Consider the following 15,780-nt stretch of genomic DNA (forward strand, 5'->3'; position numbering starts at 1 on the left):
TATCTGATTTCCAAGTAACAGCAATACATGTCCTTGCTATCACCAGAGCTCATTTAACAAATTTCAATTGAAAATCTAATAGATGTAATTTAGGAGTTATATTTTCAAAATTCCCCATCAATAACAACTCAGGATTCACCGGAAAAACAACACCTATAACCTGTTGCAAGAATTTACTTAGAAATTGAAAAGGTTCAACTTTTGAACAAGACCATATAGGATAAAGAAAGGTTCCAGTATCCTCACCACATCTAAAACATTTATCCGACCTGCCCGATTTCCAGTTATTCATTTTTTGAGGGGTAATATATAATTGTATTAGACATGGCATCTTTACACAGATTTTGCCAAATTTGTTGATCTACTGATATATTTAAATAGTGTTCCCATTTTTCTCTTGTAATTTCACATATGCCTAATGAAATAAACTTCTTGACAATTCCATCAGTAATCAATTGTTCTAATTCTGTACAGTCCTTTAAAACCATTTCTGATCTTAATTTTTCTCTCAAATAAGATCTCAATTGAAAATAATAAAATAAGGGTATTACATGGAATGTTACATCTAATTCTCAACTGATCAAATGACATCAATCTACCACCCTCATAATCTCCTATTTTAAAAATTGCTTTACTATACCATATACTTAAAAAGGATCATCTTTTGAAAAAGTTATGAGGATTACCTAATGGCATTTTTAGTGAGAGAGCTTCATCATTTTCTAATTTAATCTTATTCCAAATACTAATCAAATATTTCAATAATGGGCATCCCTGTCAACAATCATTAATATTGGTTCCCATTTATAAATAAGTTCTTCAGCTATATCCTCTCCAATTTTATTTAATTCAATTCCCACCCATGATGGTTTCATACTTCCAAATATAAAGGTATAGAAGCAAGAAACCTTAATTGTGCTGCTTTATAATAATTTTTAAAATTATGAAGTTGTAACCCACCTTGTTCATATTTCCATGTTAATATTTCTATTGATATTCTCACCATCTTACCTTTCCAAAGAAATTTTCTAACTTGTTTATTTAATTTCTGAAAAAAATGTTGTGGTATAAAAATTGGCAAAGTCTGAAACAAGTATTGAATTCTTGTAAAAATATTCATCTTAATACAATTAACTCTTCCAATTAAAGTTATAGGTAAATTTGTCCATCTTTTCAAATCCTCGTTTCTACTACACCTCTGTAGAAATTTCCCAGGGTTTCTGGTGTCACACCAAACCTCTGCAAACTCCTGAGGAAGAACAGGCGCTGACATGCTTTCTTCATGTTGGCATTGATGTATTGGGTCCAGAATAGATCCTCTGAGATAGTAACCCCCAACAACCTAAATCTGCTCACCCTCTCCACTTCCGATCTCTTAATTATCACTGGATTGTATACCTTTGGCTTCTCCTTTCCTGAAGTCAACAATCAGCTCCTTAGATTAGGTGACATTGAGTGCAAGATTGTTATTGGTGCAACATTTAGCTAAGTTTTCAATCTCCATCCTGTATGCTAACTCATCCCCTTGCTTTATACAACACATCAGCAAATTTGTTATGGTGTTATTGTAGTACTGAGGTACACAGCCATAGGTGTAAAGTGAGTAGAGTAGGGGACTGAAGTTCTCTTGCACATTTCAATTACTCCCCATCCATTAACATCAAGGTTGGTGCAGGGCAATCTCCTTCGGAGTAATGGCAGTGGGGGTGGGGGGGAAATCATCCAAATCATGCATCAGCCTGACTTGTTTTTCCATTGTATTGCAGTTAGCTCCTATTAAACAATTTTTTTTAAAAAAGGGAACTCCCTGGACTATGAATGACCAGGCTTTTAGAAATTTTCCTTCATACAAATTCTTGCGCACACATTTTGTAGCTGAGAATAGGTTTTGTGGTGTTTATTGAAATTGGAAACAGTATATATTCCATTAGTTTAACTAAGAGTAGCACCAAGGTAAACATTCATTGAAATGAAAGAATTTGGGAGGATTCACGTGATGGAGTAGTGGCCAATTGAGAAAACCAGCCTTCTAAAGGAAAATAGGAAAAAAGTTAGGAAAAAGCAAAGCATAACAAAAATAGAATACAAGAAATAGAAGATAAAAATACAGAGAAGAGAAAGAAGGTGGCTTCCAAGGAGAAAGTAAAAACTGGAAAAAAAAAGTAGAAAAGTCGCCAAAGAAAGAAGGCAGCCTTACCTGCATGAAGGAACAGGACACTGAGGTGGTGATGAGCGCCCGAACCTCGAGGTCACTGCCTGCCCTGCGGAGTCGTGACCCACCAGCCGGTGCACTACAAAAATAGTTCTCAGAGCCAAACAAAAGTGCGCAACTGCGCATGTGCAGTGCGCAATCAAAGGAGAAAGAGGACACTGGCGAGAGGGGGGCTTAGCAGAGGAGCGAGCTGTCAGAGCGAGCAGCTGAGGGACGCCCGACTCCAGGTCTCAGCTGGAGGTCAAGGAAGACAGCAGAAGAGGGAGCGATGAAACAAACGTGGGAAATAGAGGGAAGACAGACAAGACCAACATCAGGAAGCACAACAGACGAGCAGCCCAGGAGGGGAGGACCAGCAACAAGAGGACCAGCAAGAACAAAGAGATACAAGCAGCTCATCAGGAAAAACAGAGACACAGACACAAAGAGAAGACACAGAAGAAGAGGAAGAAGACCAAGATCTTCACAGAGAAATAGAAGGTAAAACTGTTGGACAAAGAGAAATAAGAGGTAAAACTGATGAACAGAATATAGATAAAGTCTTTCTTTGAAGATCAAATGAGATCACTAAAAGAATGGTTGTCAATGAGAGTTTAATGTAATTAAAAGGAAAATGAAAAGAACAGAAGATAAAATGCAAAGGTTAGAACTGGTAATGGCAGAAATAGGGAAAAGAGTAGAGAATGTGGACGAGTGGAAACGGCTGTAGAAATGGAAGTGAATGACAAGAGAAAAATTGGAAGAAAGTGACAAAAGATTTAAAGAGACACAAGAGTTGTTATCTCAGAAAATTGATATGTTGGAAAATTATAGTAGGCGAAACAACAAAAATAGTGGGCCTGAAGGAAGAAAGCACAGACATAAAGGATGGAACCCGAAGGTCCTGGGAACAACAGAAATGCAGGAAGAAATGGAAATAGAAAGGGCACACAGAGCATTAGCTCCAAAACCACAAACACATCAAAAACCAAGATCCATCTTAGTAAAATTTTTGAGATTATACAAGAGAAAATATACTGGAACAGGCAAAGAATAAAATTAGAGAAGATAATAAACCATTGGAATACAAGGGTCAAAAAATATTTTTTTTACCCAGACATTTTGAACTCTTAAAGAGGAGGAAGGAATTTAATACAGTGAAATCGACTTTATGGAAAAAAGGCTACAAATTCATATTAAGACATCCAGCTGTGCTTAAAATATTTATACGCGGGGAGCAAAACAGACTATTCCTGGATTCAGAGAAAGCGCAAGAATTCGCAAAACTTTTGCAGGACAGGAGAAGAGATGAAGAGATGCAACAAGAATGAGGAACGACGATAAAGTATAGATAAAGATGTAAAAACAATGTATATGTAAAGAACTAAAGGGGGAAAAGAAAAGGGAAGGGAGTAAGAGGGGGGAAAAGAAGAGAGAGCTTTGTTATATGTGTTTATAAAAAAGTGTTTTCTGGAGAGGGCTGGGTTGAGGGGGAATAACCATCACTGCAAAATCAGTTGATGCTGCAAACAAGATCGCAATTCAAATGAAAGGGGGAGTTCTAGCTGCCCGGCAAGGGATATGGGGCAACTCAGAGAGGGGGGAACTTTTGGGGTTAAGGTATGAGTGGATGTGGGAACTGCAGGGGTACTTTATGTCTTAAATGTGTTGTCGTACCTTAAGTGTAATAAAAGAAAACTAAGAGATGAAAATGGGGAAAAGGGGGATAGAGGTGACAAAGAGATGGAAAAGAGGTGTATGCAAGATATAAGATGGCCATGTTGAACTATATGACTATAAACATTAATGGAATACATAACCAAATTAAAAGGAAGAGGCTACTAAATTTATTGAAGGAGGAAAAAAATAGATATAGCATTTCTGTAGGAAACGCATTTAACTGAAGCGGAACATAAAAAACTAAAGAGAGACTGGGTAGGACACGTAACGGCAGCATCCTATAATTCAAAAGCTAGAGGTGTAGCCATACTAGTTAACAAAAATGTACCAATCAAAATAGAGGAGGAAATAATAGATCCAGCAGGGAGATATGCAATAATAAAGTGTCAGATATACTCAGAAGCTTGGAATTTGCTCAATATATATGCGTCTAGCAAGGAGGATCAAAAGTTTATGCAGGATTTTTTTGAAGATTGCAGTCACACAAGGAAATATATTGATAGGAGATTTTAACCTTAATTTGGACCCAATGTTGGAAAAAACTGGACAAAAGACAAGTAAAAAGAATAAAGTGGCCAAATTTATGGTTAAATCAATGCAGGAAATTAAACTTATGGATATATGGAGGAGGAAACACCCAAGAGAGAAGGAATTTTCATATTATTCGAGTAGGCACAAAATTTACTCAAGGATTGATATGTTTTTGTTGTCAGCTCATATTCAAGGATTCAAGGGAGAGTTAGGAAAACTGAGTATAAAGCTAGACTACTATCAAATCATTCACCCCTATTATTAGCAATAGAACTGGAGGACAGCCCACCAAGAACATGTATATATTTTTTTTAAACTTTATTTATTAGTTCAAAAAACAAATAATATGACATATGCAGCAATTAAACATAAACATGAATGTTTTTATATATATATATATATATATATATATATAGACAAAAAAAAGAAAAGAACCCCCCCTTCAGCAAACTCTCCTAAGGAGAGCCATAAAGAAAAAAGAAAGAATATTAAAGTTAAATATACATATTAAAATCTAATCAATATAAATTGAAATACAAATATTCTGAGTATAACAACCACTTATTAATAAAAAAATTATAATTATCACGCGAAACATACATAATTTTTCCATTATTAAACAATATTTCATCTCATTATGCCATCTATTAATATCAATCATATTTGCATCTTTCCACGTACTACCAATACATTTTTTCGCTATGGATAAAGCTAAATATACAAAAGCAAGCTGAAACTTATCTAATCCCAAACCTTTCAGAAGTTGCAAACTACCCAATAAAAATACTGTTGGATCTAAAACTATTTTAATTTTATACAGGTATTCTAAAAAAGATTGAATTTTCTTCCTCACCAAGAACATATAGATGGAGGTTAAACTCCATGCTACTTAAAAGACAGGAATTTAGAGAGTTTATTGAACACCAAATTAAAACATATTTTGAAATAAACACAGAATAAGTGAAAGACAAATTTATATTATGGGATGCAATGAAAGCCTTCATTAGAGGACAGGTAATAAGTTATGTAACTAAGATGAAAAAGGACTACAATTGGGAAATAGAGCAGTTGGAAAGGAAGATAGTAAGTACAGAAAACAAATTAGTAAAAAGGGGTGATATAACGAGAAGGAGCGAATTGGTGGACAAAAAAATTAAATACGAAACATTACAAACGTACAAGGTGGAGAAGAACAATGAAAACATAGCAAAAGTATTACAAACTGGGAGAAAAAACACAAAATATTAGCCTGGCAACTTAAAATAAAACAAGCTAAAAGAATCAGACTGGCATCAAGGAAAAAGGACAAACTAATTACATATAATCCAACAGAGATTAATGAAAATTTTAAGGAATTTTATGAACAATTGCATCAATCTGAGAATGAGGGGAAAGATGATAAAATAGAGGAATTTTTAGCTAAAACTGAACTGCCGAAATTGCAAGAAGAGGAACAAAGCAAACTAATAAAACCATTTGAAATAGAGGAAGTACAGGATCTATTAAAAAAGCTGCCGAACAATAAAACACGAGGAGAGGATGGATTTCCAATAGAATTTTATAAAACATTTAAAGATTTATTAATTCCTCCTCCCCTGGAAGTAATGAACCAGATAGAAGAAACACAAAACTTGTCAGATTCATGTAAGACAGCAATAATTACAGTAATACCAAAGACGGGGAAGGATCCATTAACACCAGCATCATATAGACCAATATCTCTACTTAACTCAGACTAGAAGATAATAGTGAAATTATTAGCAAACAGATTGGCCGATTGTGTACCTAAAATAGTAAAACAAGATCAAACTGGATTTATTAAGAAAAAACGAACAGCGGACAATGTCTGGAAACTTATTAATCTAATCCACGCAGTTCAAGGAAATAAGAAACCAACAGTGGCTGTTGCTCTAGATGCAGAAAAAGCCTTTGACAGAGTAGAGTGGAATTCCTTTAAAATTTAAAGTATTACAGAAGTTCAATCTACCAAAAAAATATAAATTGGATTATAGCATTGTTTAATGGACCGTTGGCAAAGGTAACAGGAAATGGATATGTATCGAGTCACTTTAAATTAAGTAAGTCAACTAGTCAGGGATGTCCTATCCCCCTCATTGTTCGCCTTAGCAATAGAACTTTTGGCAGAACTGATAAGAATAGAAAATAAAATAATGGAGAGGGAGTATAAAATCAGCTTATTTGCAGATGACATCATAGGATACCTAACAGAACCAGAGTCTCAGTAAAAGAATTACACAAGAAATTGAAGGAATATGGAGAAATATCGAGGTACAAGATCAACGCAAATAAAAGTGAAGTGATGCCAATGAGTAACGCAGACTATACAGAATTTAAAAAAGAATCACCATTTAAATGGCAAGCACAAGCAATCCGATACCTAGGGATCAGGTTAGATAATAACTTAAGCCACTTGTACAAACTAAATTATCAGCCACTAATAAAGAAATTGCAGGAAGACTTAAAACACTGGAAAGAACTACCGCTAACATTGATAGGGAGGGTAAATTGCATTAAAATATACGTGTTCCCAAGGATACAATACTTATTTCAAACATTACCAATTCCCTTAACAGAAAAATTCTTTAAGGAACTAAAGAGAATAATAAGGAAATTCTTGTGGAAAGGGAGGAATCCAAGGGTAGTGTTAGATAAATTAAATGGGAGGTATAATCAAGGTGGTTTGCAGTTACCAAATTTTAGAAATTATTATAGAGCCGCACAATTAAGGTATTTTACCAGACAAGGGAAAAACCAGACTGGACTAAGATAGAACTAGATAAAATAGGGGAAAAGGTACCGGAACATATACTTTATAAGTGGGATGAAAACCTGGTGCAATATAAAAGCTCACCAGTATTGCATCAATACATGGAAGAAGATCCACTTAGAAAGGAAAAAAAATGAATTATCAAATAACAAAATTACTATTGACACAAAATCTACTAATCCCTTTTACAATAGACAACCTTTCCTTTAGAAAATGGGAGAGAAAAGGAATCAAAAGAATAGAAAATTGTTTTTTGGGAAATAATTTAATAACATTTGAACAGTTGAAGTACAAATATGGAATAACTCATAGTACAATGTTTGCATATTATCAATTGAAATCTTATTTAAAGGATAAATTGGGAAACAGCTTGAGATTACCTGAAGGAAGCAGCTCTGAATACATGTCTACAGACACAATGATAATTAAAAGATTTATAACCAACATTTACATTAAGCTGCAAGGTAAGGAAAATGAAATAAACTATAAACCTAAGCAGAAATGGGAAAAGGATCTAAACAAAAATAAAAAAATGAAGTATGGGGAAAGTTATGTTCTGGAACTATGAAGAATACAATAAAGACAAGGTTATGCATGATACAGTAGAATTGGTTACACAGGGTATATATTACTCCTCAAAAATTAAAAAAAAAAATGGGATTCAACGTGATGTTTTTGCTGTAAGAAGGAAATGGGAACAACATTACATGCAACTTGGCCACGTACAAAAGTAAATACGTTTTGGGAAGAATTAAATCAGATACTAAATAAAATTACAAAAAATAACATGCCAAAAAAAATCTCATTTTTTTGGCAAGTAATACAAGTAGAGAATTAATCCTCAAATTGGATAAAGTGCAAAAAAAATTCATTATGATAGCCTTAGCGATAGCAAAAAAATGTATAATGTCAACTTGGAAAATGGAAGAGAGCCTGAGAATACAGCAATGGTACATAGAAATGAATAAATGTATTCCACTGGAAAAAATAACATAAAATTTAAAAATAAAGTCACAATGTTTGAACAAATTTGGGAACCATACGTGGAACATATTAGAGAGAGCTTGCCTATGTCCTCCATCCCCTAAAATGAGAATGAAAATGATAAGAAGACAAAACGACTAGATTCAGTGTGTAATAAATAGATGATGCATTTTTCTTGTTTATTTTCCTTGGTGTGAAAATATTGTTTTATGGTTTTATTGTACTGTATATGTTGAATATTTATGGTTTTGGAGGGGGGAGGGAGGGAAAGGGGGAAAAAAGGGGAGAAAAGACCACTGTGTAAATTTAATGAGAAACATTTGTACATATTTTGGTTGATATGGTTCATATTGTGAAAAATAAAAAATATTTTAAAAATTAAAGAATTTTAACAAATGAACGCAGAGCAATATGACACAGAGAGCTACAAAAAGCAGGTATATCTGACTTGGAGAAATCAGCTTATGATATACAAAAAGAATGTACAGATACATTAAAAAAATTCTTACTGCAGTCAAAAATGTACGTAAAATACACCAACAGCAATAACACAAATTAAATTACCATAATGCACCACGAGACAGAAAAACTGATAATAAATAGAAAAGTATAGATCACTACCTGGATTGCTGTTAAATAATACTTCATTAATACAACTCACAGGAGATCTGTAGACTGTGACTTACTCCATTAACTGCTCCTTCATGCCCCAGCAAAGTATAGATCACACATGTCAAACTCAGGCCCGCGGGCCAAATTTGGCCCGTGATATAATTATATTTGGCCCGCAAGATCATATCAAATATGTATTAGAGCTGGCCCGCTGGCCGCCGTGCCAGTATAGCGCATACACAGCTAATACTACAAATCCCAGAATGCTTTTCAAACACGTTGGCGCCAGCCCGTCAATCGCCCCCACCTCCTCTCTTTACTTTCATTAGCATCTGCGACCTGTCGCCCAACTCACACGTAATAAACCCCTTACGAAAAATGGCCAAACGAAAGACAGAAAACAGGACCTTTCAAGACAGGTGGGAGGGAGGCTATATGCTCATCATTTTAAAAGACAAACCTCTTTGTCATTGAAGCAAGTTGTTATTTTTTTGTCTTGTTGGCTTGTGAAAAAAAAATACATTTAAAAGGAGCTGAAAGGCTATAGAGAAATATTATTTATTGAATATTTTATTTCTCATTTGTTAATGCTTCTTCTGGAAAGAGTTTAACCAAAACTATTATTAAACATTTATTTTAATAAGAAAAAGTTTAACATTACATATGTTGAAAGAAGAGAAAACATGCAGATATTGTTGAAAATTTTCAATCAATATTTAGTTTGGCCCACGACTTAGTCCAAGTTTTTAATTTTGGCCCTCTGTGAATTTGAGTTTGACAGCCCTGGTATAGATAAATAATGATTCATAGTTGCAATTAGTGGAACAAAAAATGTATCAGTTGTACAAACAAATCTTTTGAAGGTCTCAGAGAAGTTTATGGTTAAGGGAACTGAGGGAGGTTGAAGAGCCTAATATTGGTTGGAAAATAAACTTCTTGTACCTTGAGGTACTGGACCTTAGGCTTCTGTACCTTCTGCCTGAAGGTTGCAAGAGATCATTACCAGGTTTATGGGATCCTTGATTATGTTGGTTGACTCATATGGATGCCTTCAATGGCCAGGAGGTCATTTTCCACTTTTAGCAGCCTTTTGTGTTCCTGTACGCTCAAGTTTCCAAACTAAACCAGCCAGTACACTTTCCAGAATACACCAATATTAGTTTGGAAGTCGTGTCAAATCTCTTCAAACTTCTTATAAGGCAGAGACTTTGGTGTGCCTTCTGCACAGCTGCTTCAAAGGTCTGGTTCTAGCAGAGGTCCTGATACATGGATTCCCAGGAACTTGAAGGTCCTATCTTTCTCCTCACCGTCTCATCAATGAGGACGTGCACAATCCCTCGGCTTCCCCTTCCAAGACTCCACTATCAGCTCTTTGATCTTGTGAATGTTTAGAGCAAGCTTGTTCTGACATTACACACCCAGATTCTCTTTCTCCATCCTATATTTTTAGTCATCATTTCCAGTTATTTGGCCAACAACTGTGGTGTCATCAGCAAATTTACAGACTGAATTGGAGCCAAACTTGACTAAGAATAGCTGACATAGAGGGTAGGTAACTAAGCACACAGCCTTGAAGTGCCCATGTAAGAGGTGATGTTGCCAATCTATAAAGACTAGAATATGCTGATGTCATAGAGCTGTAAAAGGACTAACAGAGGCCCAGATCCCAGAGATTATTGGTTTTCCTGATGGTTCTCAGTTATATATCTCTTACGGAACCGGGGGACTGCTGGTTTATCCTCTCTTAATAGTTCAAACATTTGCTGATCCCATAGGTTTTGTGTTTCTAATTTGTAATCTTGTCATACACCATCAATGTTTCAGATACTTCTAAAACTTTATACATTAAGAATTACTTAATGTTTCTTCTTTATCACCTACTTTTCCTTTTCTGTGTTCTGATTAAGACATCTTTCCACACTTTCCAAATATTATCTGATTTTTCAATTTTTTTTCCTTTGGTTTCCCACTCATCCTCTGAGCATCTGATTCGATGATTTCCCATCCATATGAAAGCCAGCCACCACGTGCTGAATGAAACACCATTGAACATTTCCATTTGACAATATTCTTAGATTATCCAGATCCAAATCATTGAATAAATTTTTCCAAGCAGTTAAGGCTAACTAGAATAATGTGAGATGGAGTCACTTATAGACCACATCATGCAAGATCACTGGACATCAGTTCCTTCAAGGACATTATGGAATGGTGAGTTTTACAACAGCTTAATTATCTTGTTTACTAGGTCCAGTCCTTTTGTAAATGTTTGATTCCATCCCCAACCCGCCGCACCCACCCCCCCCCCCCCCCACCAATCACCTGGATTTGTATCTCAAAGAAAATTGCAAAACTACTTGGTTTCAAAGCAAAGCAGATGAAAAATGTGTTCCACTTTATATTTCTGCCCTGCAACAATTTTATCTTGGTCCCATCTTATTGGATTCAACTGGCAAATGTCCAGGCTTCTTTTTCTTCCATTGGAAATAAATACCATGTGAAACTTAGATTAAAAAATACTAATTCTTTCCAATCAGATCACTGCTCTAGGAAAAACTGCTGAGCAGAAATCAAGTAGTTTCTTGCCTTGTCCATGCAAATTTTAAACAACAATCAAGCTTGACTGCACTGGTTTACCTGGAAGATGTCACAAATGCATCCAAATTCATTCATTCAAATGCCTTGCTGTTCAGCGTAGGTGATCATGTTTCTCCATCCCACATGATCTCTGACCCTCCAAATTGTAGTTGTTGCCTCTTCTTCTTTGATGAAGGTCCCATCTTTGAGCTGAGACCATAGTCGATGTCAAGTTCATGAGTTGCCTTCTTCAGGTGCAGTGTTCATAATGGATGGGTAACCCAGGCCATTGATCAGCAGATTCATCTGCCCAGCGTTTTTAAGTTTTACAACCATAAATTCCAATTTGTAGAATCTGCTTGTTTAAAAAAAACATCCACCATCTGCAATCCATGGCTTCAAGTGACCCAGATTGGGAGGCTAAACAGGTGCCTAAAGGTGAACTGTTGGCGATCAGACAGAAGGAGAGCCTTACAACTTTTGCTGAGCAATTGCACCAGCACTGACACTGGCAGTGGAAGATACTCATTCCATTTGATACAAATGCCTACATCTTCTCAAAAGTCAAAATATAACTGTCAAATCTTTGCAGTAAAACACAATGAAGTAATCTGTATGAAGATGACTACCAAACCAAAATGTGGTTTCATTTTAAGAAACCCTAAAACACTCTCCAACCCAGGAGAAACAAGGGCATGAATACATCATGTAAGTAAACAAGGAGCCCCCCCACCACCCCGAGACAAAAGCAGAAAATGTTGGAGGCACTCATCAGATAAAGTAGCATCACATTTAAAAAAGGGCGGCACTCTTAAATCAGCAGTTAGCACAATGCCAGTGACCTGTATTCAAATCCAGTGTTGTCTGCAAGGATACATTCTCCCATGACCACGCGAGTCCACGTGAGGACCCCCCCCCACCCACACTCTCTCTACCTGCCTTTTAGCCACACCTTCCTTCCTCTAGCTCACAATCCGTTTCCCCAATCCATAATCTGCTGTCTTATCAGCGTACATCTTCCTTAGCTCTCCATCTCTTACACCTTGCTTACTTTCTCCCCCCCCCCCCCCCCCCCATCTGTATTGGCCTATAAATTGTCAGGTCATGCTCCTTCCCCTCACACTTTTATTCGGGTTCTGCCCACCTGCTATTCCTGATTGAAGGGCTACAGCCCAAAACATTGGCCATCTATTGTCATCCATGAATGCTGCCTGACCTGCTAAGTTCCTCTCGTATTTTGTGTTACTCATATACAATGAATATTTCTTCCTTCTTTATAATTGGAATAGTACTTATTTTTTCCTTTTTTTTTTTAAAAAAAAGGAATAACAACTATAAAGTTATGTAATACTAAATAAGGGGTGACATGGTTTGCGCAATGCCTTCACATCACCAGCAATCGGGCTAGTGATCGGAACTAGGGTTCAAATCCCATGCTGTCTGTAAGGAGTGTGTACGTTCTCCCCACGTCTGCATGGATTTTCCCTGGGAGGCTCAGGTTTCCGCCCATTCAAAATATACTGGCGTGCAGGTTAATTGTGTATAAAATGGGTGGCATGAGATTTGTGGGCTGAAATGGTCTGTTACTGTGCTGCATGTACAATTTTTTTTAATTTAAACACAAGAAATGCACTGGGCTGTGGGAGCATAACACTATCAAGCCCACAAGGACATTGGAGGAGAGTGGCTGCAAAACTTCGTAAAATATTTAAAATTATCAGGTTTAGGAACTGGGAAAACCATAAGGATTTAGTAGAAGATATAAAATCCTAAAAATATTGGGGAAAGATCTTGGCTGGTTTGATAGCATTTCAGCTATAATGGATTGTTTGGGAACACTAGAATGGAGAATTTCAACACATCTTGGAAAAATTCTATCACTAGTACACGCACATGATAGAAATGGAGAAAGATGGTGGAAAACTATGAGCAACGAGAGCTGGCATGTTTTCTCAAGTATTATTGCAGAAATTACCTGGTGATATGAGATATGTTAAATACAATGCCAGTTTCTCCATATTAATGTTGCTGAAAATTTCCAAATTCACATTGCCACACCAATGACTGGTCTTTGTCTTAGCGCTGGAACAACTCTCCCTTCCTACAAACTATTAGAAATGTGGGCATACAAAACCACCCGAGTTTCTAACAAGTTTTTAAACAAACATTTTAATTTGATTAAATTGCAGTTCAGGAAGCTCAAACAAGTTTGTTTCAACAGCCATATTGCAGGTCACAGAAGCACAGATGAAGTGCAAAGATGCATGTTTAACTGAGGAGTTAAGGAGAAAATAGATATGACAGTGAGGGAAGTTGTCAGCATCAACAGCCATATTGCAGGTCACAGAAGCACAGATGAAGTGCAAAGATGCATGTTTAACTGAGGAGTTAAGGAGAAAATAGATATGACAGTGAGGGAAGTTGTCAGCATCGAGCCTCCGTCACAGAGTTCCTTGGCAGATTAGATATAATTGAAGAGATAAATTCAGTTTTGAAAGCAAAAGTTGGAGAACAACATACATAATTAACCAAAAACATCTGTTGAACAAAATGACCCACATGAAATACATTGAAAATGATTGGTACAGTACTAAAATGGAACTGCAACATCGGAATCCTTTGCATCTTTGAAATGGGCAGATCTACCATTTCAGATAAATACCAGTATATTGCATGTGACAGCACTATTTGAAACAATAAAAATTGTGATTTCATGGTACTCTGGCCATTAATCTCAGACACAAAACCGTAACCAGTTAATTACTTATTTTTCTCATTTTCTTTTTGTATGAACTTGCAATAACCAATAACCCCCACCCCCCCAAAAAAAAAGTGCTCACTCTTGTAAACTAATTAAGGGGTTCTGATGGATTATGAAGACTTATAACAATATATTTTCAAACTAGTAAATTGGTATGGTTCTTTAAAAGACAGTCATTGTGATTTTAACAACTTCCTAAAACGTCAGACCTATTTTCAATGCACTCCCCAGCACCCAGCTCGCGCTGTTTAAATTCCACATTGGAATGTGAAGCAATGTCAACATTGGCAAGTATTCAATCATCAACTAACAAGAAATTGCTTCCATTTAAGAGAGACAAAATTAAAATTGAAGAATCCTCAGGATGTCTCCTGAATAATGAATTGCCACAACAATGAAAAAAAAATTACTCAATCTTCAAGTAATCATCTTCAAATGAAGGTTTTGTCGTGTGAAAATAACCAAACTATTCACTCTGAGTACTTCAGGGGGTGGGGGAGGTGATAGAGAAAGAGTTGAATAAAACACCATCCAAGTGATTTTCTATCGATTTACTATGAAGGCAGCCCAAAAAAAGTGAAAATTGCAGTACTATCAAAATAAATGAAAAGATACAACATGGATTGCATATTATACAGCAATAGTATAGCTAAATTTAATTTGCAGATTCCACGACACTAAACTGCAGAACTTATTCTGTAGAAATACAATCACTGAATTCCCATTAAAATCGGAGAGCTCTCATGAAACTCAATCCAAAATAAGGAGGAGCTTGAAAGGGTGGTTCCTTGAGCCAAGTGACAACTCTGCCCTTTGTTGCCTGGACTTTCTGGTCACCCTCAGCCTTCATTAAGGTGCCACACATCACAGCCAAGTTCCCAACGTGAGGGTTGCAGCACATTGCTTGGCGGGTACGGTTCACACTCGACGCGCTACCCTACACCTGCCTCCCGCCCGCCCGCAGTCCCGGACCTCCAAAGGCCTGTTTCGGCACAGCGATGGGCCAGGTGCCGAGGAACCAGAAGACAACGCCTCGTTCTTCCATGCAACTTGAACGATCGTTCCCCCTCAACCGCCAACCACCCCCCCCCCCCCCCACCTCGTTTTTCTCTCGGCCTGTCAGCAGCCGAACGGGGCCGGAAAGGAACGCAGGACCGCGAGTGAAGCAGGGCCATGGTGCGCCCGGCCCCAGGAGATCTTGGTCAAGGGCGCCGCTGCAAAACGAGCCTTGCACGAACGCTTACCATGGTACAAATGGAAGCGAGTTTTCCGACCGTCATTAGTATTTCCATCCGTCCAGCGCCATGTTTCATCCGCTCACTGAGCGCCGGTTAGGGGCGGGGATAAAGTGGGCGACGCTGCCGCCGTGGGTGAGCTGAGGCCCTCGCGCCGACTGTTGAACTCCGCCCCGGGGCCGGGACCGACCCCCTCAGCGCAAATGCATTCACAAAAAGAGATAAACCACGTGGAGCCAGTGCAGGCCATGTCGCTGGCGTGCCAGCAATGCTGGCCTGGGCTTCATTTGTTGGCATTCTCTTCGTCAGCCAGCCCGTTCTCCGGGCACCAGGGGATTTCCTGCCAAATCGGCTTGAATGTGGGATCACAGATCGAGGGACAAGTGCTTCATATAAGATCGGCGAATGGCTGGGTCATTTG

At 37.3% G+C, this 15,780-nt stretch overlaps 1 protein-coding gene across 2 annotated transcripts in view; it reads right to left on the reverse strand.

Moving 5' to 3' along the window:
• The window catches only part of usp12a (ubiquitin specific peptidase 12a), a 71,722-nt gene extending 56,176 nt beyond the window's left edge, over positions 1-15,546 (reverse strand). The window contains exon 1 of one of the 2 annotated variants that reach the window (XM_069891483.1): positions 15,369-15,546. In XM_069891483.1, the coding sequence (XP_069747584.1) occupies positions 15,369-15,437 (69 nt within the window). In that variant the 5' untranslated portion in view covers positions 15,438-15,546. The remainder of the gene's footprint in view (positions 1-15,368) is intronic. The other variant, XM_069891482.1, reaches the window with a different exon arrangement.
• Positions 15,547-15,780: the final 234 nt, after the last annotated feature.

This window comes from Narcine bancroftii, chromosome 7 (assembly GCF_036971445.1).
Source record: "Narcine bancroftii isolate sNarBan1 chromosome 7, sNarBan1.hap1, whole genome shotgun sequence".
Taxonomy (NCBI): domain Eukaryota; kingdom Metazoa; phylum Chordata; class Chondrichthyes; order Torpediniformes; family Narcinidae; genus Narcine; species Narcine bancroftii.